Raw genomic sequence first — 27,254 nt, forward strand, 5'->3', positions numbered from 1 at the left:
AACATATTAAGTGTGTTTTAAGTGCAATATACAATGTGACATTAGATAGCGATAGTGAGCCTTATGGAAAATTCAATGTATTAAATTTTTTTTAAAAAAAAGCATTTTCAGAATTTTAATATTTGTGTAGATTTCACCTAAGTGCCCTGAAATGTATCCATACCAATATTTATTTGCCCCCAAGTATTTAAAATTTAAGTCTCAAATCTAAGCAAATGCTTGGCGTTAGTAAAGTGGCATATGACCACTTAAATCAGGGGTCAGCAACCTTTTTCAGCTGTGGGCCGGTCCACTGTCCCTCAGACCATGTGGTGGGCCGGACTATTTTTTTGGGGGGGGATGAATGAATTCCTATGCCCCACAAATAACCCAGAGATGCATTTTAAATAAAAGCACATATTCTACTCATGTAACAACACCAGACAGCCCCCACAAATAACCTAGATGCATTTTAAATAAAAAGACACATTCTACTTATGTAAAAACACGCTGATTCCCGGACCGTCCGTGGGCCAGATTGAGAAGGCGATTGGGCCGCATCTAGCCCCCGGGGCTTAGGTTGCCTACCCCTGACTTAAATCAAATGTAGCAACACACTAATGCACATGTATTATGCAGTCACATTCTATGAGAATCCTCTTATTCAGATGAGAATAAGAAATGTGCCAGAGAACTATACCCACAGTATTCAAGAGGCTACTTATATGCCTCAATGCAACTATGCCATTGTCTCCCCAACTAACAGGAAGAATCCCAAATCCGTAACAAAAAAGACAACACTGTAGATGCATGCACATGTTAATAACCTGAAACAATTTATTCTGAATTCCTAGAACTTAATTCAGCTTGCATAAACTTTAAACATTAACCTTCATTCAAGTTACAGAAAACTACCTCAGTGATCTTTGTTTACTAAGGTAGCTGGTGACCACAGATATATTTTCTAGTGCTTACAAGAAAATTAAATTGTATTTGACAAGAGAAATCAACATGTGTCACTACACCTGTACACAACCAGCCGTCCTGTATACTACACCATTTCTATCCCTTTTTCTAGGACCAGAAAAAGTTTGTCCTGAAACTTACAGCATTCAGCTTCACTCTGATGGTTGAAATTCTAGAATGGAGTTTTTCTTCCTACCATACATCATTCTATACATCCTTATCATCACTTCTTGGCCTTTTGGATAAGATCAAGTGTACTCACCTCTCTTCTAAAATAAAGAGCCCTGAATGTTGTTAACCTTTCCTCATGCAGTTGTTCCAGTCCCTTGATCCAATTTGGTTGCCTTTTTCTGAACCTTTTCCAGCTTGAGGTGACCAAAACTGCACACAGTATTTCAAGTGTGGTATCACCAGCTATGTATAACATTTTATTGGCAGTTTTAAAGATCCTGAACGTGGACATCACTTTTGCCATTTGGTCCACACTTATCCTCTATGACCCGCAGTCTCATATTCCTGGCCTGTCACTGAAAATTCAGGTCCCATTAGCATATAGAACACTTAAAAGTAGGATGTCTCTGCACCTTACTTTGAATTGCATTTGCCATTTTACTGCCCATTCACCCAGTTTGGAGATCCTTTTGGAACTGCCTGCAATTCCTTTTATCCACATTGAACAATTTGCTATCAGCAGCAAACTTTGCTACCTCCCTGCTCAACCCAAACTCTAGATAATTAATGAATATTAATGAATAAAGAAGTACAGGTCCCATACTGATCCTTGGGAGTCCTCCATTGGGAGAACGGTTCATTTATTCTTACTCTGTGCTTCTTGCTACTTAACAAATTCCTGATCCATAAGAGGACCTCTCATTTCGTGTCTGTTAAGCTTACTTGGGAGTCTTTGGTGAGATACTTTATCAAAAGCTTTTTAGAAGTATCAACTGGGTCACCTCAACCGATATGCTTGTTGACACTCTCAGAGAACTCTAGAAAGTTGAGACAGGACTTACCCTTGCAGAAATCATGCTGGTTTTGTACTTTTATATACCTCACAATTCTATCTTTAATAATGCTTTCCACCAACTTTCCTACCGTAGAACAGATCTTAAGCTAACTGGCCTGTTATTTCCCTCCGCCCCCCCCCAAAAAAATTGGCTACTTTATAGTCCTCAGAGAGTGTCTGATCTTAGGAAATATATTTTTGTTAAAAGATCGGCATTTTCACATTTGAAATCTTTTAAGAAATGCCAGATGAATGCCACCCAGACCCTGTGATTAGTTAATTTTTGTTAATAAGGGCAATCCTTTGTCATTGCAATTTGTTTCCGTTTCACCACATTGTCAATTCATATGCATAGGCAAACTCTTACTATCTTGCTATTCAGTATCATTTTATACTGTAATGCAGTTTTCACATATTTCTGTCTGAACTAAAATAACTTCTCTCAACATGAATTAACATCAATTAAGTTACCTGTTACATTTTTAAACTATAATTCTATCAATAAAATGAAGGCATTTAGAATAAAAAAAGATTCTTTCCCCTCCCTTTTGGAGCTTTCTTATACATGTAGTAGGAGTTTCAATCCAAGTTTGTGAGGGAAAAAGCATAGTCATGGTAGGCAATATGGATAAGAAAATAACAAGAGATTGTGGTGTAATACAGGGATAGCCAATGTGGTACACCCTCCAGACACTGTTGGACTAAAACTCCCATCAGCCCCAGAAAGCATGGCTTTTGGTTAGGGATTATGGGAACTGTAATCCAACATCTGGGAGACATTGGATAACACCACTGTGGAAGAGATACCTCCTTAGCTCTGAAGCTCGTTGGGTAGCCTTAATCCAGTCACTATTTCTTAGCTCAATATACCTCAAAAAACTGTTGTTTATTATAAAATGAACAGAAAAGAGTACCTATAATTCCTTGAAGGAAGGATAAAATTGGAAGAAATATCAGATGAAACCAGTTTATTGGATTCACTGGAATAAGTTATGAGAGGCAGAAAATGTTTACTAAACTTACTTCTTTGATCAAAACCACGAATCCAGAGATGTGTGCAGCTGCAACAGCAGTGTGACCTCTACTGCACCTGTTGATATTACAAGCAAAGTAAGTATCATGTCTTGTGCTGCCCCACCACCTGAAATCCTGTTTATATATACTGTATCATCAAGCAGTCTATAGAACTGTAGCAGCAAAGTTGGCTTCCGAGTTGTCAGTAACCTATGGATAAAGACAGGCAAAGCAACCACAATTCCACCTCTTCCTTTATGCTATCTTGCTTCTGATATTGGTAATGGTGGTTGCTAGCAGCAATTCCTACTTTTGTACCTGTGTAATGTTCTGGGTCAGCATAGAAGTGCTAGTGCAACAGTGTAGGCTGAACAACTGATAATACAAGTTAATTGTATCTCCACCATAAATACTTATTTATTCAACTGCATTTTAAATTAGCATAAACCCTTTTCCTGTTTTTTAACAGTTCACTCATATCCCACTTTACAAACACTAACTTTATTTGTGGATCCTGGGCCTGGATCTTTTAAAACATAATGGAAAAGAAACCAGAAGTTTTCAAAGCATTTTTACCATACTATTTTCTTTTAAAATTGAAAGAACGCAAGTTACACGCAATGTTTAACTTGCTGAATATTTAAGCAAAGTTTTCTCATAATGCTGCATAATTCATGGCTCGATTTAATTTCCAGAGTGGTGAAAATGGGAAATTAACTGAAGAACCCGTTGTCTGAATGTTCACAAAAAACAACAACTTGTAGAACCACTTATTTAAAGAACAAACGGGAAAACGGCAATATCTTTGATCATATTGGGTTTATTTTAGATTTACAGATAAACCTTTTATATAGATCCATGCAAACGTTTACTTCATATCTTGACAAGCTGAATAAGTGAAAAACCTTCACAAAACAGTATTTTGCGGCTCAGGGGTTCATTCAGGCATGTAATGTCTGGGTATGTGAAGTGAATCCAATCCTGAGAGCAAAGTTGAGATCTTCTATTTCTTCTGTGCTGGGCAGCTGCTAAACAATTCAACACAAACAGTTACTGCATTACAATACAATTAAATGAAATGTGATTTCAAATCAAGTAAGTGACCTCAATATGCAGAGTCCAGTTGTTGGGCCACAGCCTTACCAAATAGTTTCCGTCTCCAAAAGTGAGTTGGTAGATTTTTCTCCTTTGCTCAGCGAGATGATATCCACACATACAGTAACATGGCATTACAGTCTGGATTACAGATGCAATTCAACAACGTAATTACAAGTCAAAAATGCAGAACAATCTTTATGGATTTTACATTTTGTGCAACAAAACATGCATAACATTTCAAATAAACTTTCTATTCAAATGTTTCAGCAAGAGCCTTCTTTTTTCTTCAAGTTCTGAACAGGTGTTCTTGCGCTTGTCACTGTTGCACTTGGAATGTTATTTACAAAAGCTGTGTAAATCAGAAACCATTAAAATAGTCAAAGAAAAATGCAAAACAAACAAACCCATATATCCCCCCAACAGCAATAAACCCTCCAAAGGCCCACATACACACTGGCTGCATTCCCACAAAATGCCAAACAAGGAAAATCTGCAGCAAGCCTTGTGCTCACTTGCTACCCTTTTCCTCCAGTACAGTCATGGCGTTTGGAAATTTTCACTTACATTTTAGACCAACTGTAGCTTAGCTTGTCTTGCTGTCCATATCCAGAGAAAATTCAGCTAGTCCTAACTATGGTTGGTGGAAACAAGCCAACTTCATATCATAGTTTATTTATGAAGCTTAAGATTAACCACAGTTTGTGTTTCAGACATAATGTGAAACTGTGATTAATGCAACGTTCAATTTCTTCACAGTCACACCAGAGGAGAGGTAAAATTAAGTGTGCAAGCTAAAGGTTCACTGTTATGCATCCTGATAATGCTAAACCACGCTTTTGTATTATATGTGAAGGTCAGTTATAGATGAGTAATTGCATTTTAACTGCAAGGAATAGAAATGAAATGTTCTAAGTTCAACAAAAAAATTTTTATACAATCCAATATGTACAAAGGTGTATATTTTTCAGGGCAAATGAAGTTCAGGCTTTCGCAAATATCTACTGCAAGCTTCAAAATATCTAACATGTCAAACTCAAACAGAATATTTACAAAATCTACACAAAAGCTACTCAAACATCAGTATCAATATTATCTGAACTTACCAGGTACTCTGCAGAGCTTTCAGTTACTTCTGAAGTCAACTTACTGTTAATCTCACATATACTATCATTATTTTCCACTTCCTCTGTCTTGTTTAACTCCCTTGCAGATGCCTGCATATCATTCTTGACAATGTGCAATTCGTTGTCACCTGAGCCCCCCACTTCTACAGATGTTTTCTGTAGATCTAGAAGGAAGGACTCCTTGCACTCAGTTGCTTGGCATTGTACATTTTTTTCATCGCTACTCAATGGTAGTATATCAGAAGTGCTGCCTCTGCTAACATCTGATTGCAATACCATGGAAATTGGAGGCATGTCCTGCATTTCGATGAGTGACATGCTTGGTCCAGCAGTGCTGCCATTTGATGCAGGAGACACTATGTCTGGGACAATTACATCAGAAACCAAGGAGCAAAATTTATCTTCTTCGTCACCAGATGCTAACTCAACAAAAGCAATCATTTCTGGTTCAACTGTAGGTTGCTCAATGCCCAATTCTCTAGTTTCGTTGGACCCTAAAGAAATGGATGGAATGGTTTCTAACTTTGGACTCCCTACAATATCCTCATTCAGAATTTCAGGTGGTAGGATGCCGAGATGTTCACGTTCTACCTCAATATCTCCTAGACTAAAATTTATGGATTCTATTTCCAGGCTTGGTTTCAATCTAAGAGAATCATTAGGCTTTATTTCTCCAGACTTTGGAGAAGGGGTTGTAGAATGATCAAAGTTAAGTTCTGAATAAGTGCTATTCAAGTCCAAGTCATCAGCTGCTGAGGTATCCAAGATCTCAGTGTTCATGTCTGTGAATGTAAGGGCTACCTCTCCAAGATGCTCAACACTGATTTCTGTTGGAAGAGCACCTAGTGGTTCTTGAACCATCTCTGGCTGAACACTGGAAAAGTGAGTGCTATATGTTTCTACAGAACCTCTCTCTGCATTGTTATTTAAATTGAGATCAGATTCAGAAGACCCACACCCATTATTTTTTATAAACATTAATTCTGCACTGGAACTAAGTTCATCATTTGCAGAAGACATACTGCCCAAAGTTTCAGCTCCCTTAGCTTGGGAATCCTTGGTTTCACAGCTTAATGGATGTTGGCTAATTTCTTCATGTTTCCCTAGTGTACTGCTTATCATTGTTACGTTAGCAAGGCACTCATTTGACATCTGTTCTGATACTGGAGCACCAACTACATTACAATTTTCACCATCGTTTGGTTGAGAGCTAGTCAACAATTTTTGTTCATTATTTATACAGGAATTATTAAATTCATCTGTATTTAAAGGCTTCAATCCAGGATCTATCTTCTGGACCTCTGAAGTCTGCGGAATTTCATCACTGATTGCTGATTCAAGCCTATCAAGGCCCACATTTCCCCGTTTTAGATCCAGTAATGGTTCTTTATTGGAACTCTGATCTATCATTGCTATTTGAGGCTTTTCCTTATTCACTTTTGAAGATGAGGCTGGCTCCCATGCCAGCGGACTCTGAACACGCACCTCTGAAACCCACATAGAAATTGTTGATTCAGATTCAACAACTTGCTTATCTTCTGTTATAGTATGGCCTTCTCCCATAGGGGTATCAAATAACCGAGACTCATGTTCCTGACTAACAACAAGCTGATGTCCTGCAAATTCTGAATGTTCCCCTCCTACATCTCTCTCACCTAAACTTGTCAAATATGCTTTCATCTCCAAACTTTTACTGATCTTGTTTGATTTGGATTTATCCATTTTCTGCTGGTCTTGTGACTCATCACTGATGTCTGTGCCACTTGCCATACCAACATCTTCAGCAGTAAAGTCAGTCTCATTTTCTGCCATTTGCATTATTAGCTCTTTCTTACCAGGAAATTTAAACTCTGTCATCTCATGCCCCAGAGGATTATTGCTAACATCTTTTAGAAGAGCCTCCTGGTCTTCTGACAATTGCAGTGCTAATTCTTTATAATCAGGAGATTTATACTCTGCTGTCCTGCACTCCAATGAATTCTGACAAAATTCTTCCAAAGTAGTATTGCTTTCTGGCAACTGCATGGCTAATCCTGCTGTCTTAAATTCAGATAGTTTCTTGCTAACATCCTGCTCTTTTAAAAGAGCAACATGGTCTTCTGACATATGTAAGCCTAATTCCTTATCATCTGGAAATTTAAAGTCTGTTGTCTCAAGGTCTGCAGGTTTGTTGCTAAAATCATCCAAAGGAAAAACACTACTTTCTGACAACTGCACTGTTAGTTCTTTATCGTCAGATTTAACGTCTGTTGTCTTAAGGCCTGTGGATTTCTTGGTAAGATCATCCAAAGGAGGAACACTGTTCTCTGGCAACTGCATAGCAAATTCTCCTGTCTCCAGTTCCGATGACTTATTGTTATCATGTTCCTGTGACAACTGCATTGCTGATTCTTTATCATCAAGAGATTTAAACACTGCTTCCTCACACACAGATGGATTCTTGTGAAGTTCTTCCAAAGGAGAAGCATTGCTTTCTGGCAACTGCATGGCTAATTCTGCAGTCTCTGGCTCTGATGGCTTCTTGCTAACAGATTCTAAGAGATCAACATGGTTTTCTGACAATTTCATTGCCAATTCTTTATCATCATCAGATTTAAAATCTGTTGTCACAAGATCTGTGTGTTTGTTGCTAAAGTCATCCAAAGAAGGAACACTGCTTTCTGGCAACTGCAGCACAAATTCTGCTGTCCCCAGCTCCGATGGATGCTTAGTACCAGGTTCCAGTGACAATTGCATTGTTAATTCATCATCATCATGAGATTTAACCTCTGTTGCTTCACATACTGAGGAATTCTTATAAAGTTCTTCCAAATGAGAAGCATTGCTTTCTGGCAACTGCATAGCTAATTCTATTGTTTCAAGTTCAGATGGTTTATTGCTAACATCTTCTAAAAGAGCAACATGATCTATTGACAACTGCATTGCTAATTCTTTATCATCAGATTTAAAATCTGTTGTCTCAATGCCTGTGGGTTTCTTGGTAAGGTTATCCAAAGAAAGAAGGCTCTTTTTAGGTATCTGTATTGCCAACTCTGTTTTCTCAAAGTCTGGTGATTTCTTACTAAATTCAATTGGATCAGCAGTTTCCATTTCTACTTTGTTCTGAAGGGAAACAGGGGCATTTACTGAAAAATCATTGGATTCATATTTTAATATTGACTGTGCATTTGAAAGAGAGATTTTCTTTGATTCCCTCTGAACATTAGTTTTAAAGTTTTCTTCATAGGCTGCCAAAAGTTTCTCAACTTCAGCATCATCTGTTTCTGGGGTCTTGTTACTTAAAGGGATTTTGCTAACACCTGAAGTACTGTGTATGTTTTGTAGAGTTTCTTGTGTGACAGGCTTGCTGCTTGGTTTGGGATCTGTCAGCAGGTCTGTTTTTTTCTGTCTCTCAACAGGATTTGATTTGATTTTATCTGAAGTTGCAGAGTTCACAGACTTGCTATCAGCTGGACTCCTCCCACTGCAGTTGTAGAAAATATTGTATAGATCTTTGGCATTACCTGCTGCTAGGCAAGAGTTCTTTTTCTCCAGTTTTTTAACATGGTCGCTGAAAATAGTTGGTGGTGGCAAAGGATGGGGGCACATGGGCACTGCCAGTATGTTTTTATCATCCTCAGACACACCAGGAGCCATGTCATCTGCAAGGATGGTTGCTTGTTTTGGTGGCACTGCAGGTGGAGGTGGGAATACCACTACTGGTGGTACTGGCAGTGCTACTGACAGCGGTGGTCCTGGTGGTGGTGGATGTAGAGGATGCCGATTAGGTCTCTCAAAAATGCCCAATCTTGTAACTTGCTCCTTTATCACAGCAGCAAGTTCCCGTGCCTTTGCTTGTACTTTTGCCATAACATTTGCTTGATCCTCTACTGCTGCAGTTGCCTTTGCATGTTCCACAGCTTTTGCATGTTCTACAACCCGGGACACATCTTCATGTTCAGGTTCCTCTGTTTGTTCTGGTACCATTGCATTCTCCTGTGAACTCTTTAAAACTACTACTTCTCCCCCAAATGCTTTTGAAATAATATCAGGAGGCAGAACAAGTTCTGGATTACCCTCTTTTACAACAGGAAGTGGCTTGGTGCTAGCACCAGAGGATTTTATAGACAAGAAAGTATTCAAAGGTGCAGGCTTGCTTACTGTTGCTGTTGCAGACTTTCTGAGAACCATCATGGGGGCTGGTAAATTGGGCCTGATTTTTGCTTGTGATGATGTTGAAACAACTGGTGTCCAGGGACTAGTGTGTGGGATAACAGTTTTCCCAGACAATTTAATTGCAATTGGCTTTGAATTTTGTTTTCCAGATTGTGACTTGCTTTCTTTATCTTTACTTTCCTCAATACTCTCCTCCTTAGAGACAGTTACATCTTTGCCTTGATTTTTTTCATCTCTTTCAGTCTTCCTCCAGCTGAACTTTCCAAAAGATGACATTCTTGACTCCTTTGGTGGTTCTTCTTTTTTCCCTTCCTTCTTTTCAACCTCTTTGTCATCTTTTTTCAATTTAAGCTTTGTCCCATATTTCTGGTCATTAGAAACTCCTTTCCTTTTATTAGACTCATTTTCATTATCCCCATCTCCTTGTTCTTTGGAATTCTTTGGTTCCTCATTACTTTTTGGTTCCTCTTTCCTTGCCACTTTCACTGCTTTTTCATCTCTTTCTTCTTTTTGCTTTTCACACAACTTCCGTTTCAACCGGCGTTCTGTTTCTTGAATCACAGACAATCCTGCCTGACGGTCAATGTTCCTTCTCTCTTCATAGAGTGGATTTTCATCCACATATTTCTGTGAAGACAAGGAAGTTTCAGCGCTGTTACTTAATATGAAATTTCAGTAGTGATACAGGTTTATCTTCCTTAATATTTTATCTTCCTCATCACCACCCCACTACTAATTGTACTTGCTGAGAAATGCAAGAGGGAGGAGAAAGAGTGGTTTTCCTAGACAATTATTATTCAGAATATCTACATTAGCAAAGCTCAATCAGTATAGCATGAAACACTCTCAGGATCATAGGTTCATGCCCCACTGGGCAAAAGATTCCTGCATTGCAGGGGGCTGAACTAGATGGCCCTTGTTGTCTCTTCCAACTCTACAATTTTATGATTATATAAAGTAATATGAGAAAAGCTTTATTCCAATGAGGTGACAAAACCTCAGCATAAAACAAATCTAGTACAGTACAGTAAAATTTTAGTAACACACAACCAAAATGTCAACTGGGAATACAGTCAAACAATACTATCTACAGAGACTCAGAAACATAAAAAGTCATTCCCAGCTCTACCTGGAGATGCCAGGCACAGAATTCAGAACCTTTTGCATATTAAGTGCATGTCATGCCACTTATCTATAGCTTCTCCTCAATTTTACAACAGAAGACATTTCACTAAGATGACTTTTAAACATTTTTATTCAAAACAAATACACTGACCTTATATTTCTCATTATGTGGGTAATTTTTCACATGTTGTTCTGCTGATATCTGATCTCCAAAAAATTCTTGGCACAGCTGACAGTAATATCCAGTGACTGGGATTAGAAATTCAGAACCTGAAATGCCACCCAAAACAATCAATCACAGAAATTGATAGGAAGACACACTACAGCTCTGAACAACCAAAAAAACCAAACGAAACACTAAAAGTAGACAAAAAAAGCCCTACAATTGAAATGAGCCAGTTAACCATAGATTCTACTTGAAACAAACTGATTTAAAGAATGGAAACCTACACTTGTTGAACAATTCTTATCACTATAGACTTTGTTTATCATTCAAATACAAATTTATGTTGCTTTTCAATCCCCACCTAATTCAGTAACAGAGCAATTAATGCAGACAAAATAGCTATCAGAAGTTTACTTAGAAGTGGCAATCTTTTGTTGACACTAATAAAACAAAACATTTCTTGGTAGTAGGGTGAACAGTCTGGCCCTACTAAACAACACTTAACCTCAAACTATAAAAAGCAACTTACCTTTGGCAGGAACTGGTATCTTGTCAATGCGTTTTGTAAGGTTTTGCTTTGTTTCAGTTTCAGTCTTCAAAGCCCAAGGTCTGTTATATGGATCCAAGGTCTATTTACAATGACAAAAGAAATATTAAAATGAGGTCTGCTTTCCTGCCAAATGCTAAAAGCACTGAGGAAACACAGAACTATACATACCAAGTAGGCATGTACCGAACAGTTTCACATATTGACACTCAAAATGAAGCTGTGATTCAAATAGTTACCCTCAGACATTGAATATTTAAGAAAATATATGTTTTTCTGTTTGATGTTTAAAATATTGATTTCTTAATTTTGGGTTCAAAAAAGGAGGATGTCTTATACATGGAAAAATACAGTAAGAAGAGGAGGAGTTTGGATTTGATATCCCACTTTATCACTACCCGAAGGAATCTCAAAGCAGCTAACATTCTCCTTTCCCTTCCTCCCCCACTGTGAGGTGAGTGGGGCTGAGAGACTTCAAAGAAGTGTGACTAGCCCAAGGTCATCCAGCAGCTGCATGTGGAGGAGCAGAGACACGAACCCGGTTCCCCAGATTACGAGTCTACCGCTCTTAACCACTACACCACGCTAAGTGACAAACCATCCCAAAAAGATTAGGAATGAGAACTTATTCCAAACTGTTTTTTTTTAAAGGAAAGTTGATTGACATGTAGTTCTTTGCTTTCTACAAAACATTATTTTACAACTTGTAAGAGCAAATTAAAACTACTTAATGAAAACCTGATAGCACATACCTGCCTGTGCTTCTTATTATGCATATGTGTGAAGAAATCAAACATGGTCCCACAGATGGTATTGCAGTCCTTGCACCAGTGGTTTCCCGTGTCATAATAGTCATAAATATTGATTTCCTGGGAATGCTGTTTGGATGGCTGAAAATGAGATTCTGTAGACTTGGGGCTCCTGCACTCAGGTTTGTCATTAGTTTTTAAATCCTAAATTGAAAAAAAATGAAACATTACTAACTGTGGAATAACAGCCAGCGCCTCAAAACTAGCCTTTAGTAGAGACCACACAAAATATACATATATGCAACTATATATCACCTGCTAGTCAATGCCCAGGATAATTCCACCATTTCAGTGAGCTGGCACTGCTGACTCAGATGTTGTTCACTCAACAGGAAAGAACTTCCAACGAGAATCAAGCATGTTGCCAAGGTTGCAGGTACTAAGCAATCAAGGGGTGACATCCCATGGAGTACAAGGTGCATGTGTGCAGTATGCTTACTTAAGTACAAAATACTTAAGTACAAAATAACTAGCAACTCCCAATGAGTATTTGTAAGTTCTCAAAAGCATTTAAAAGTCTTTGAAAAAGCCAGTCACTTTGCATACTCTCTCTACTTTATATGATACACTCTATATTGTAGCAAAACGCAAGTGCTCAGATTCTAAGCTGTCACTGAAGAAAGCTTGCAGCAGAAGAATCTGGTCTGTCTCAAATCTTGAATTACTGACTCTGCATTTAACATACATGAGAAATAGGGTCTATTATGTTATGCTGTTTGACTCTTTGATCCCCTAGAAGTGTAATATATGTGATAAAACTCCACATCCCTAGGAAAGCCTCCCTAAACGAGTTGTAAAGAATTGCAAGGGAAACATAAATTGCTCTTCCAACCTATTGTAAGAACTGACTGGATCAGGAGACCAGGGTACCCTTGTGTACCAATCAAGATAGTTTTTTCTTCCAAAAATGTTTAGATCAGTGAAGAAAAGCATTATGTTTAATGTTGTGTGCTCATATCCTTTAGCTCTCTTCCTTGAGGATCATAAAAAATGTTTTGGCATTATATAGACATCCCCCTCGTCTTCCACTGATCTGCTTGCTCCCACAAATAATGGGCTGTGAGCTCTAACAACTGAGTTGTCTTTACATGATTATAAGAGCCGCTATGCTGTGATCAAGCCAATGGCCCATCTAGTCTAGCATCCTATCTGTGGGAAGCCTACAAGCAGGATCTGGTCGGCAAAGCAGACTTAAGGAGATCACATATCCAGTGTTTTCCATAGTGTTTCACTTTCAGAAGAGCTGGAAATGTTTCTCTCATAGTTTCCAAGTTAATGAGTAGCAGAAGGGAAAATCCATCCTGATGCAAGCAGGCTGTTAGGTTTTGGAAGGCAACCCAAATTAGAATCCCATTCCCACTAAATTTTCTTGGGTTTTTTCTGTCATTTTTGCAGAGACTGTGTTACTCCACACTTGTGATCAACAAGAAAAAACATGCACACTGTCTCCTTCCATAATAATTATCAGATTCTTTACATCAAACCAGAAAATGCCACAATGATTTCTTCCCTTTTTGAAATGTTTATTAAAGAAAATGAAGGCTATTGCAGAAACATGAAAAATCTGCCTGAGGTAGAGAATTTCAAGTCAGAAGATAATCATAGCATTATTTAAGACAGAATTTTTTAAAGAAAAAAACAGGAATGAATCATATTCAGCACCACATAGATTTCTCTCTTTATGCACTTCCTCAGGCTGAAGGGGAGAAAAAAAATCAACATTATATTTAATTCAATTTATGCAAGTTTTTCAAAACTGGACCACACAGAAAGCTATTTGAAATTAAAATTACAAGCTCCATGAAAAACTCAACAATCATGGTCCTTCAGAAATTACTTGATAACTGTTATCTTATTTTTTTCCCTACTCTGTAGAATGTCATCAGATTATTCTAACACCAGCCACCTCTTAAAATCATTCCCTCCACTCCTGGACCAGTGGAAAGGATTCAGGAAATACTATTACCTCCCTGTCTTAGGCCTTTCTATCACCAACTTCCCTGTGGGAAGGATCTTGATTATTTTTTTCTATGTTGATATTGTTTATTGTGTTTTTTACAAATTTAATGTTACTTTTAAGTCACATGGTAAGAATTTCTGACCCCCAAAGTCAGGATAGTAATAATAACTAAAAATTATGTCAAATAAAAGCGACAGCTTAACAAAGTTTGCGGGTGGCAAGAAATTCTTCCAAACACCGTTTTTACCAAACATGAGAACATCAGTTAGAATCAGCAATTAGAATTTTACCTTGACTGAGTTGGAAGTTTTCTCCTGACCTTTTGCATTTTCTGACTTGTTTTTTTCTGATGAGTTTTTTTCTGATGAGTCCTTAATTTCTGAAGATTGCTTCCGGGACTTCTCAAATATATGAATACCCAGGATCTGAGCTACTTTGTCAAGCTCAGATTGTTTCTTCTCTGCAGCCTCTGCATGTAACTTCAGCTGAGAAATCTCTTTCACAATGTTCTCCTGTAGTCTGTTCACTTCTATTAGCAAAGGGTCTTTGTGTCCATCCTTCTCCCTACGTTTTTTCCGCAGCATCTCTCCTGAGTCGGTCAAAGTAGTGGAGTAGGAAGCATATGAAAATCATGTTAACACATGCAAAATTATTTTATGTACTTAAAGGTATCCCACACCATTTTGTTGGGCCCAAATGCCAGAAAGTTCTGTCCACATTACTGAATGCAGAACTGGCAATAATCAATACAGGATCCACAAAAATTAATTCCTGTTTAGGATAATATTTAGGGGTGCCTAAGTCAGTAGTAGTAAAAAAAATCCTACACTTGGTATCGCCACTATAGAGAATCACAGGGGAAAATGAGGCATAAAATGAGAGAAAGCAGTACCTTGCTGTTTTGAAAGTCGATCTAATTCAGTCCTGAGATAGTGCAGTTTCTTCTGTCGTGCTTCCTGTTCAGACCTCAACTTCTCTCTTTCCTCCATTACCTAGAAAGTTAACGAAGAAGCAAAGGTATAAAAATACCCTCTTTCATGGACCAGTCAAAGAAACACTGCAAAGACCACTGGGATGACTACCAATGCTTTTTCTTGAATTTGAGAAATTCCAATAATCATGTTAAAGTAGGCTTGTGGATTAGTATCTGATGCAAATGCATCTCTGCTCAGAGGTTGCAGCTCATTTATTCTATGCTGTATCTATGTTGATTTTTCAATCAAAATAAAAGTTAAATAATTTTGCTTTCCTCTCAACTACAAAGGAACTTCTTTGAACTGAGGGAAGGGGCAGCAGATGGAAAATGTTATTTTAAAAGTATCATACACACCCCTTTCTGCCCACAGAAGCCTCCACAGTCTGAAAAAATCTTCAGTCAAAGGAGGGACACAACTGGATGTTTACGCAGGTGGCGCTGTGGGCTAAACCACTGAGCCTAGGGCTTGCCGATCAGAAGGTTGGCGGTTCAAATCCCTGTGACAGGGTGAGCTCCCGTTGCTCAGTCCCAGCTCCTGCCAACCTAGCAGTTTGAAAGCATGTCAAAGTGCAAGTAGATAAATAGGTACCGCTACAGCGGGAAGGTAAACGGCGTTTCCGGGCTACTGCTCTGGTTTGCCAGAAGCGGCTTTGTCATGCTGGCCACATGACCTGGAAGCTGTACGCCGGCTCCCTCGGCCAATAACGTAAGATGAGTGCCACAACCCCAGAGTTGGTCACGACTGGACCTAATGGTCAGGGGTACAAAAAAAAAAGCCCACTGAAATCAATGGGCTGCAGCACATATTAACTCTGTTGGAACGTAGCCATAATCTACTGCAATGTAATAATATTTAAGGATCCATTTTTGGAAATATTTGCCTGTTTTCCTGGTGAATTTAATCTTATACTAGTTACTATTCTAGAATCTGTGATCTGTTTCACTTTGTTTCAAGAATTTTAAATGGTACTTGAAACACTAAGAAACTCAACTCAGTAATAAACTGTGCCCTTGTTTCAATTGTTTATAATACATCTCCTGCCACAAATTAATTGAACAGTCTAATATTTTTAAACACTGGAAATTCTGACATGTGGAGAGTGCTAAAGTGTCAAGACTGAAAAATAAACACAGATACTCAGCATTCTTGTGCCTTTAGATTGTGTGTTGTAAGAAACAAAATTATCAATAACATTAAAAATACTTACCTTTAGCTTCTGAGAAGCCCGATTTCTTTCATCAGATATTCTTTCTTTAACACTTTGAAGAAAATGCTGAGAAAACTGAGGGGATAATTTTGAGTAAGTCGTAGCACCAGGGATTTGTACAAGCACAGAGTCATCTCTCTTGGTATCAGGAGTCCCTTTGTCTGTGGAAACCGTCTCAATTACTCGGAGGTTGGGTCGCGCGGGTTTTGGTGGTACTGTCAGTGTGACAAGCCCCTGTACATCTGAAAGTGTGGGGTCAGCCTGCTGAGGAGACGCATACATGGGCCAGCCAGATGCTGCATATGCCATATAGTGTCCATATGCATCATAACCAGGAGGGGGCATTGTGGGAGATGGATAGTTTTGTGGCAGTTGAGTTGCAGTGAATGGTGAAAAGCGAGAAACTCTATACCGGGAAACCGAAGTGGAAGTAGAAGACAAATTAGGAAGAGGTGGAGCCGACGGCATTAGAGATATTGGGGGAACAGACTGTTCTGGTATGGGAGTGGGATTATTTCGCCCTACAGTTACGCTTTTTGTGTGCTCAGAACCAGAGGGTGAGAGAGAGTGATGCCTCGATTCTGGAGAGTAAGTGTCACTACGACTGCGACTCCTCTCCCTAGATTCCAATTTATGAGACGTTACTGAATGACGATCAGGAGAATGAGATGTTTTCTTCCCATGGAGTCGTTCCTGAGTGCGGGCAGCAAGCTTACCAATTTCAGCCACCCCAATGTCAAGACCAATAGTTTTCAGCAAGTTATGAATTTTCTCATACTCTGGTCTGGATTTTTCAGGTTTTACAGAAGGATTAGCAGGAGGTGGAGAGCTTTCTTTCAGGCTTTCAGGTTCTTTACCAATACTAAGTGTTGGCTTTTGAGTAGGGGGGAAATTAATGGTAGAGTCATCTTCATCATCACCATAAAGAAACTTCTCTTCATCCTCAATGTTAGGGAAGCCACGCCTTCTCTTTTCCTGAGCACTGGTAGAATCTGCCATCATACCAAGAATGCGTGAAAAGCCACTCCCGTCCTGACTGGCTCTTTCATGAGGAAGTAAGAAGTCATTGTGCCGGTCTTCAGGCTCTGATATGGGCTCATGATAGTCTTTCTGTTTCAAAAAACTGCCGAAATTCTGTTCGAAGGGGGAAGTGTTTTGCTGTTGGCCAGAATTTAGTTTCCAATTATGCATACTGCCTTGAGACTCTGCACTTTTGTTGAACTGTTTGAGGAAATTCTCTACCTCAGATGAAAAGGGAGCAATGCTGCTACGCTTCTGCGAAGGAGGATGATCAGTAATAAGGGGAGGCTCTTTGACAGAGGCAGAACTGCTGGAAAAGACTTCAGGCTAAAAGAAAAAAGAAATGAACTATCATTTGTGAATACATTCAGTGCTAACCAATAAGACAGACAAAACTTTGATACACCAGGATCGTAGCCAGTGGCTTAGAACAGTAACAGTCAACTGTAGGAAGGTGTGAAAGAGAAACAGCAGTTCCTAATTATGCTGTTATTTTGGCATTTAATATTCCACAACAGCAAGGGTGACCTGGGTATTGTTCTGAGGGTATCTACTCCAGAGATTAAGTAAAATAAGATTTACTAAAAAGCAACAAAGTGGAGCTGATAGTTTAGTAAGGCGAGAAAAGAAAATAGGCCAAACCTGCACAGAAGGATCGTCCACGCGTTTCTTCAAGATGGACTTTTTGGGCATTGCTGGTGCTTCATCCGGTCTATAGAGATACCGAGGTTCAGAAGACTGCAGTGGGTTGCTCCTGTCAGGGATCATATAACCATGTCCAGGCAATTCCCGACTCAAATTTCTGCTCAGCTCCTCTTCTCTTTTTCTCCTAGCACTTTCAAGCTCGCGGAAATCCAGATCTGGCGGCCTTGGGCTCCTACTAGGACTTCGCTTACGGTAGTTCCGTGTCCCTGGCAAGAAACCCTGAGGCTCTATGCTCATATCAATTAGTCTGTCGTCTCTGTCATATCGAGGACGTTTGGGCTCTCGCCCTCTATCCTCTGATGAATACAAGGATTTCCTAAGTGGTATACCATCCCTATCAGTTTCCCTTGGGAGATCCTGTAGATGGTCATAGTTCATGCTATAGTCTGATTGGTGGAGGAAAACATCCCTACTGTGAGAGTCCTCATTATGTCTCATACTGAAAGGACTAGAAGCATTTTCCTCACAGGAGGGATATCGCTCAAGGCTTCGAGGACGTGAAAGGCCTCTGTTAAATATTGGACCATCAGCCAAGTCATCCCTGATAAGAGAGGCACATAAGTTACAACAAAGTCAGCAACTTGGAATAGCATCCCCTAAACTCAGAAAGGTGTAAAATGCATGATTCCAAAGGTGTAAAATGCATGAAGCCAAGATTGCTGGTTCTGGAGATGCTGCATATTCAGCAATACCTTTACCACTCTTTTTTGAGGTCTTTATATTTATGACCATGAGACATGCAACGTAAACAGAAGGGGAGATCCAAACCTGAGAGAACCTTGTCCCATGAGTGAAAGTTTGCCCACAGAACTCTGGATCCAACCCAGTATCTTTATTTTATACAGCTTTTAAGCATTAGCCTGGCAGCCACAGGCAACAACGGGCTGCATGCAGGTGAGTGAGTAGGCTGGCAGAGGAGGAACATAGCGTTCTGTTACTTCTGAGTCCAACAGAGTCCAACCCAGAGGCTGCCAGAGGAAAGCCTCCTCCTCTGCGCCCAGCACAGAAACACAGTTCTCTGTCCCTCCTTTGCCCTGCAGGCTAGTAATTTTTGTAAAATTATTTCCAATATATACACACACCTTAATTGTTTTATTTTAGTTTGGACTACATACATTTAAAGTTATTTATTTATTTATTTATTCATTCATTCATTCATTCATTCTTATGTCTGACTGACCATCTAGGGAAGCACTAGCATCATCAGTGAGCAACATAACATTACTTATAAGTATTTTTACACCATGGCCATTATGATTCCTCCATCATCAGCAACAATATTATAGAAGAGAACATAAGCATTTTCCCTGCTAGTATTTTCAAAACCTGCTTTCTGATATTCTCCCCCCCCTCCCCAATGCACCCAGCATTTAGAAGACAAAATATCACTGTCCTTAACAATTCAAAGATTTTTCAAGAAAAACAGTCAATTATATACTATATGCATGTACTGTAATGTAATTTGTGAATAAACAGTGAAATGTGGTTTTGCTGATTTCTTGTGGTCTGACATTATGAGCAGCTCATCACAGAAACTGCTCAACTAATCAGACCAAAGTGTCCCAACCTCAAATATGAACTGCCTTTAAAACAGAACAGCAATGCCACTTTGACAGGAGCAAATAATACAGAATTACATTCTAAGGTCTTTCACAATCTATTGTGTGCATCTGCAACCAAAAGGTAGTTAGTTCCCAGGAGAATAAGGTAGATAATGGCAAATGGGACTCAACTGATGAACTCAGTTATCAAACACAGTGCTCTGGTTTAGCTATAGCACTTAAGCCACTATAGACCCAATTACACCTAAACCAACTCCATAGGATCAGGATATCAATTGGAAGAGAGTTTCAATCAAAATTATGTTTGTTACCAAGATTAAGTTGTCACTCTGAACTAGCTACAAACAATGGACAGTGCAAGTATCCTATTACAAATAGTGAATTCAATTCTCCAGCATAGAAATTTACTTAGTCAAAAGAGCAGCACTGATGCACACGAGGCAACTGTCAGCAGGCTCAGGAAAACCCCAAGATTTGTAGAAATACACAGAAGACTTAAGGGAAAAGAATCCAAATGACAATTGAGTATATCCTGTAGACCAGGGATGTCCAACCGGTCGACCGTGATCGACTGGTCGATCCCCGGGAGGTTTGAGTCAATTGTGGTCGATTTTTCCTTTGCGGGGGATAAAGAGGACCTGGACCCAGCCCCTTGCCCCGTCCCCCTATTGCTTATGATCACTAGAACAGAAGGCGGAGTTTGTTTCCTGATCAATCTTTTGGTAAGCAAAAGCTCAACATTTTAGACCCGCCCCACTTAAAAAAGCTCAACAACTTTGACCTGAACCCCCAAAGGTCAACAACTTTGACTTCCCTCCCTTAAAAAAATGACCTGACCCCGCCCTGCCCCAAATGGGGTATATCACTGCCATATTTTTTTTCTGTGAGTAGATCGCAGTCTCTTGGGAGTTGGGACATCCCTGCTGTAGACAACAAATACTGAACCCCTTTTGAGGGGCATGGACAGAGAAGGAAAATCCTGAAAACAAGTATAGACAACTAGCACCCTAAGCATGGGCACTCAACTACAGGCTCAACTTGCACCATCCTTATGATTTTGCTGTTGCTTTTTATGTCTCAAAGACTTTTCCGTTTCACAAGAAATATCAGAAAAAATAAAGAAAATGAAAGCAGTTTCATCCTAGAAATAGTAATTCCCCCAATAAGCACTAATTAGTAAATTTACTAAATGGGTGCTTCATTCTCTTTTAAACTTCCGATTCATTTTCAGAAAGCAAATATTTCAGTTCCAAATTTGCTGTTATTGCTAACCTCTTAGATCAGAGTCCACTAAAAATAAAATGAACAGAAAAAACAAGTAGTACTGTAGATTGAACAATTAAAAACTCATGATTTCAATTAAGGAAAAATTATTCAAAACTAGCTTTGTACTTTTTGTCTATCTCCCACCATTCTTCTTCAGAAAAGGTTGTGTGAAATTATTTGCATGCACCACACTCCTCAGATGCAGACATATTTTCAAAACCTCTCATAATACTACCATCGATGCTAGCAGAAGATGCTGTTTTAAATCTATTGTTTTCCATTCTGTGGGCAATATTGTGTACATTCTGCAAGAGTGGTATTCCGGTAGCTTGTCCTGGGTGTTTACTAAATATTCATACCAACTAGGCCCTGCTAAAGTGATGTTTGCTATGAAGAGTGCACAGACTGAATGAAACACACTTGTTACAAACATATACCAACAGGCCACAATTCACACTACATGTCCTACATATAGAGGCGGCGCATAAATAAATGACCCCCCCCCCCATCCTATATAGCACTACATGTGAACAAGCACTCAGCAATTTCTTATGATTACAATCTCACTAAACTGTAAATGATCGACTCCTTGACAATTCCTGGATGAAAGCAACTTTATTTCCTGCCACTGCAGTCACTGCAGTCAATGTTATTGTAAACTTCTCTGAAGGATAACATTATATGTTAACTGTCTCTAAATGATTCCTCCCCTATATTCAAGTAAAATAATTAGTCATTTTCCACTCTTAATAATGCAGCATCTGCCTTCACAAAAGCCAGTATGACAGGAAGGAGAAAAAGTATTCAGCAGATTTCATAAAATACACTCTCCTATATATTTATATATACTGGGAATATCACCATACAGCAGGGAAGAACAAAATTTAAATGTACCCCTCCAGTCAAATAATTAAAAAATAATAAAAATTAAAAATAAAAATTAAAAATAAATTATGCTTCACAAGATTCTAACAAGAGAACACAAACTGCAAAAAGGACTGTTTGGGACTAAATGCAAGCTGTAAATTGACACCTATTCACTTAATTTTAAGCCTAGTTTATACTATGCAATTTGCTTTTAAGATGATATAGGTTAAACAGTAGCTGGAACCTGAGACAGTTACCTAGCCCAGTGAACTCAATGGGATTTACTTCTAATAGGCTTGCAGTATAAGTTTACCAAACTTGACTACAAAATACAAGCTGTACAAAGTGGATTGCTGCAATCATAGTGTCTAAGAACTGATATAGATATGGCATGCTAACTGAAGTAATATCAGCAGCAATGGTACATATGACAAATGTTTTAATTTCAGAATCTCACAAATTTAAGCAATGGTTAATTAATCTATCAAAATATTTTCTGAGATTGTTAGCAATTCAGTTATAAAGGACAGTCCACTGTTACCAGCAACTGAGACACACAAAAACTTTATCCACAGTAGTTCACCACTGAAATAAATTCTCATAAAAACTCAAAAGTGTTGATCTAGTGAGAATCTTATGTTGCCTTCAGCCTAGTCAACTAGCTGTTAACTTCCTAATTTATGTTTTTTTATCTTCTAATATATTCCATCACTATCAACAACATGTTTAACATTACAGCAACAATAATCATACATTCATATTATTCCTAAACTTGTATGCATGCAGTTCTTCAGAATCTAATCTTACTGCACAATTTTAGTTTAAGAACTACCCCTGGGTTTTGGCAACTACTTGAGAGTACCAATATACTACAACGTAAAAGTGAAGAAAGCTAAACATCTCTTAGATATTGGATTCTTGATATATTCCATCCAATACAATTTCCATACCATCTGACAGCAAGTTGGTGATCATTTATATCACCTATGATACAAGAACTAAAAGGTGTAATTCTGAAAGGCTATTCTTCAGAGGCATACCTGTCCAAATCACTCAGACTATCAACTGGTGAGCCTAGTCTATCAGATATTCTCTTTCTCTCAGGTGTGTCAATGCCGTAACGGTCATTGCCAACTGTGATCCGTAAATTCTGTTCCACTGAAGACTCAGAATGTCGACTTGGAGAATGCCGGCCTGAGGAACGTGAGCGCTGGCCTGGGGAACGTGAGCGCCGGCCTGGGGAACATGAGCGCCGGCCTGGGGAACGTCTCTGCAATTGGAGAAAAATACAGTTCCATCATGCTAGTTATTAGGATAGATTATGTTATTGTTGTGAGCTGCTTTGACATCACCTTTGTTGCTTTGAAATGAAAACTAATCAAATTAAATTCAAGGAACAAGCCAAAAACATTGTGAAATTAAGCAATTTAAACAGTGTCAACGCCAACTCAAATCAGATAGTGCACATCAAACTTGCACTCATCTGCACTGAAGGCATCTGTGAACACATGCGTAGGCAATGGAACTAGATTGACAACTTTACCATTAAGAAAAATTGCAGCCAGTGATGTAGGGCAGAAAATATCCCAGTGATGTTTGTTTCCACAGAATATTCTCACTTTCTTGGAATATATTGTTTCATAAAATTAATTAGTAATAAAATGTATGGAAAGAATAGTCAATTTGGGGGCATTTCAAAGTTTCAACAACACTTTTTTTAGTTAGATGACTGTCTCTAGAAAGCATCTTCTCTCTCACATGAGAACTACTGATTTGTAGATTTGTGTGCTCAAGCATGCATGTATAAACAACGCTTAATTAAATCCCCAAGACCAAATACAGTGGTACCTCTGGATACACATACCTTTGATTGTGTATCCTTTGGGTTACACACGTGGCAAACCAGTAAGTATTTTCCCAGGTTTCGTCGTGCGCATGCGCAGAAGCGCTCTCCCGTGCTGCGTGCATGGCAGAATCTTCGGTTGCAAATTCCTCGGGATCCGACCAGAGCTCCAGAACAGATCCCGTGTGCAACCAGAGGTACCACTGTAATCCAAATAAACTAAATCCAATCTGAATCAATTTAAGGCACTGAAAAATTCTGATTCAAAATTATCCAGAAAACTAACATAACTGCTTCGCCACAGTAAATGACTACCAGTGAATTCATGTTTAGAAATATGCAATTTAATATGGGTAGAGTTTTATAAACTCCAACAATGTATCACTTATGCCATGAGCAGATATGAAACCATAATTGCAGTTTGGGGCTCCTTCATCTAACCTGGAAGTGACTTGTGCCCCTCTCAAGTAGGCTACTGTTCACCTCTAAGTTGGGTTTTAACTCCCCAGCTATCACAAGTTTTCAACCTTTCCTTTTCATAACACTGGGCAGCAAGTCAGCAGTCTGGATCTTCAGGAAAATCTTTATACAGTCATACCTCGGTTTAAGTACGCCTCGGTTTGAGAACTTTCAGTTTAAGTACTCCGCGGACCCGTCTGGAACGGATTAATCCACTTTCCATTACTTTAAATGGGAAAGTTCGCTTCAGGTTAAGTACAGACTTCCGGAACCAATTGTGTACTTAAACCAAGGTACCACTGTACAGTACTATTAAGTTCAAGGACTCTTGTCTGAGTATAGTACAATTGCTTTATAAATGGCCTGAGTCAATTTCACCTTTTTTATGCTGCTGAATATTTGGGGAAAGCTCCTGCTCACTTGGTTGGGTTGATCACAAGCAGCTCTGCTCATTCTAAGCCAGAAGATCAAAATGACCAGTAGCAGGTCCTTACTCATACTCTAGGATCTTCAATGAAAGGTCCCCACAATTCTGTTCAGTTTTCTTGACCTACATATTAACATCAGTGCTGTGCCCCCAGCACTATTTTCCTTAGAGCAGAAGTAGCTAGCCCCTGGCCTGGAAGCTGAATCAAGCCTCCCAAACCATTTCCCTGGCCCTCTAAAGAACCTACCAATTTTGGGAGCAAATAAACAGACATAATATTGGGGTGGGTGAAGTAAAAAAAAAACACACACACACTGTCCAGTGCCCTGATGGCGACCCAATCAATCCATACTCAGCCATCATTCTGATAACTTGATGAGCAGGGAGGTCCCTGCTGGAGTGGGGAATGTGAGGGCCAGCTTGGGGAACAGCTAAGGGCCAGGGCCTATGTGCCCAGTGTGCACATGTGAGTGTGGGTATGGAAGTGTGGGGTGGCCACAGGCATGAGGTCCCTGAAGGTCTGGTTAAAGGCTCATGGGTTAAAAAAAAAAGTGCTACCCTACCATTAAATGCTACCCTACCATTAAATTCATCTGTAATGATGGGAAAGGGTTTGGCCCCCACACTGCTTACGGCAGTTTTTCTCAAACTTGGGTCCCCAGCTGTTGTTGGACTACAACTCCCATCACCTTAGTTAGCAGAACCAGTGGTCAGGATGATGTGAGTCGTAGTTCAGCAACAACTGTGGATCCAAGTTTGAAAAACACTGGAGACTGCCACCTCTAATTTCCAAGGAATTGCCTGTACCATCTACGTGCTAGGCTAAAAAAACCACTGATTTATTTCCCTCAGTCAGAGCATAAGTATTTTCTAGTTTATATATTTTCATTATATAAACTTAATTTGTCTACCGGTAATAGCAATCATAAAAACACAGTTATTAGAAATGAAATCCCATTGAACATACGGTAGACTTATTTTTGAGTCAGTAATACTTAGGATTGTGTTATATTCTGCTATCCCCAACAAGCATTGGAAGATTTTAAATCAAAACAAATATACTAAAACTCTTCTAAGGTTACAACTGCAAAGCAGTAGAGCAGAAATTAAAAGATGATGAATTGTGAAGTAAGCCAAAGGCTAATAGACATAAGTATTTAAAATTTATTTGGGTTTCATACCTATAAACAATCAGAATAACGTTCAAAATCAATTATAAAACATTTATACTTCCTAAATAATCTATTTAATTTTAATATCACCATCTAAGAAACTGTTCCTCAGATGCTTAGCTGAAATAATTTTCAAACTAGCAGAATTTCTGAAAATCAAAAGCCGAAAGATCAGTCAAGTACTTTGGGAACCAAAGCAATTACACTTGCAATCACTATCATCATGTGCGTATTTACTCAGAATGACTCCACTATGTTTAGTGGGACTTGCTTCCTAGTTAGGTAATTTGCAGCCTTATATATGGACAACTGCTTAACTACTTTTCATTCCTCTACATATTGCCCCCAAACTGCGGCCCTCCAGATGTTTTGGCCTACAACTCCCATGATCCCTAGCTAACAGGACCAGTGGTCGGGGAAGATGGGAATTGTAGTCCAAAACATATGGAGGGCCGAAGTTTGGGGATGCCTGACCTATACTATGTTTAGTTTCAAACTTAGTATAGTCCTACATTCCTATTCAATCCGCAAATAACTCAACTGCCACAACCCACATTCTCTGCTTTTCTAAAAAAAGAATAATGACCAAGGAACCTGAAGATAAATTCCCAAAAACATGTTGGGCAACCCTACCATTAGGAAGTGAAGAGTGTGCCTTAGGCAACTGCTTTTAAGGGTAATGGAAGGGCAGCGAATTTTAAGTACAGTCTGTTGTTGTTGTTATTATCTTCCTACTGCCAGCGAGTGGGGTGGAAGAGGTTTTTCTGGCTTTTCTGTTTCATGTGCCAAAACCCCTGAACAGCATTGGATACCAAAATCCCTGAACCAGCCTTGGATACCATGAACCATAAACGGAGGGCAGGTGTACCCACTTGCTCCTCCACCTTAGGCAACGTCTTAGGCCAGCTCTAAACTTACTGAGACGTCTTACTAAATTAAATTACTCCCAAGTAAGTGTGCATAGGATTGCGTCCTCCGTGACTTTTTTGTGGGGGGGGGCCCGCCAACTTTGGCTGAACTATGCCTTTGTGGTAGTCCTCCCCGAACCAAAACTGTGCTTGCAGGTACAACTGCTGGGGGATGCAAGAGGTTGCTAGGCCCTGGCACAGAGAGGTGAGAGGTCTTTGTGCACTTCGGGGGCGCGAAAGGAAGGGTCGCATTTCCAGAAACCTGCAGGAAAGGTGACTACAGGAAGAGATCAAAGGGGATATACAGTACTCCGTTCGTCACCACTTCGGTGTGTGGCTCAGGCGAGCAAGCGAGCGACCGGGCAGGGAGCCGTTGCCATGGCCGTGGGAGGGGGGGAAATAAAGGGGAGGGCAGACTAATATTCCCAAGGCCCGGACCTCAAGAAGGTCGCTAAGCCGGGCAAGTCTGCTCTGAGCCGGCGAGGCTCCGGCTCCCCAGGGACGGAGACCGTACCCGACTACTGCGGCGCGGGGACGGCGAGCGGCGAGAAGAGCGGCTGCTGGACGGCGAACGGTTCCGGCGGCCTCGCGGGGAAGGCGAGCGCGAACGTGAGCGGCGCGGGCTCCGGCCTCGCGTCGAAGCGGAGGCACCGGAGCGGGAACTGCGCGAACCCGAGCTACTGCTCTCTTTGGACCGGCTGGAGGAAGACACGCTACTGGTACGGTACATGGCGCTGCCGTCGGTGGTAGTAGTGGCGGCGGCGGCTCAAGGAGCCCCGGAGGCCGCCCGCCCTCACTCCTTGCCGAGCCCGCTCCTCCCTGCTGACCATCCTCCCCCAGCACGCTCCATGCGTGCCTGCGCGCGCGCACCGGATGCAAACGCAAGAGCGTC

General features: G+C 39.9%; 1 protein-coding gene across 4 annotated transcripts; it reads right to left on the bottom strand.

Moving 5' to 3' along the window:
• Positions 1-3,765: 3,765 nt before the first annotated feature.
• LOC118081789 (zinc finger protein 318) lies at positions 3,766-27,220 on the bottom strand. Of its 4 annotated transcripts, XR_015949100.1 has the most exons (12): positions 26,877-27,220; positions 22,594-22,823; positions 17,796-18,399; positions 16,134-17,480; positions 14,842-14,941; positions 14,240-14,538; positions 11,933-12,133; positions 11,163-11,262; positions 10,619-10,737; positions 5,167-9,969; positions 4,109-4,412; positions 3,766-3,993 (listed from the first exon to the last, which is right to left on the bottom strand). XR_015949100.1 is itself a non-coding variant. In XM_088666553.1 (11 exons), the coding sequence occupies exons 1-11, from the start codon at positions 27,090-27,092 to the stop codon at positions 3,907-3,909; spliced, it is 8,106 nt and encodes a 2,701-aa protein (XP_088522679.1). In that variant the 5' UTR covers positions 27,093-27,220; the 3' UTR covers positions 3,766-3,906. The 4 variants fall into 4 exon arrangements, 3 of the variants coding, with proteins under 3 accessions (XP_088522679.1, XP_034964112.3, XP_088522680.1); XM_088666553.1 differs by lacking the exon at positions 4,109-4,412; XM_035108221.3 differs by having other exon boundaries at positions 3,766-4,412.
• Between the last annotated feature and the right edge of the window lie 34 nt (positions 27,221-27,254).

This window comes from Zootoca vivipara, chromosome 3 (genome assembly GCF_965207765.1).
Source record: "Zootoca vivipara chromosome 3, rZooViv2.hap1.1, whole genome shotgun sequence".
In the NCBI taxonomy this organism is placed as follows: domain Eukaryota; kingdom Metazoa; phylum Chordata; class Lepidosauria; order Squamata; family Lacertidae; genus Zootoca; species Zootoca vivipara.

What these genes read in the sequence shown, in the direction of transcription:
- LOC118081789 (XM_088666553.1), bottom strand. Translation starts at nt 27,092, where the DNA reads ATGTACCGTACCAGTAGCGTGTCTTCCTCCAGCCGGTCCAAAGAGAGC. An exon ending in AGTCTGAGTGATTTGGACAG is followed by an intron (nt 18,400 to 22,593) that starts GTATGCCTCTGA and finishes CTCTCTTATCAG; the next exon opens with GGATGACTTGGCTGATGGTC. An exon ending in TGGACGATCCTTCTGTGCAG is followed by an intron (nt 17,481 to 17,795) that starts GTTTGGCCTATT and finishes TTTTTCTTTTAG; the next exon opens with CCTGAAGTCTTTTCCAGCAG.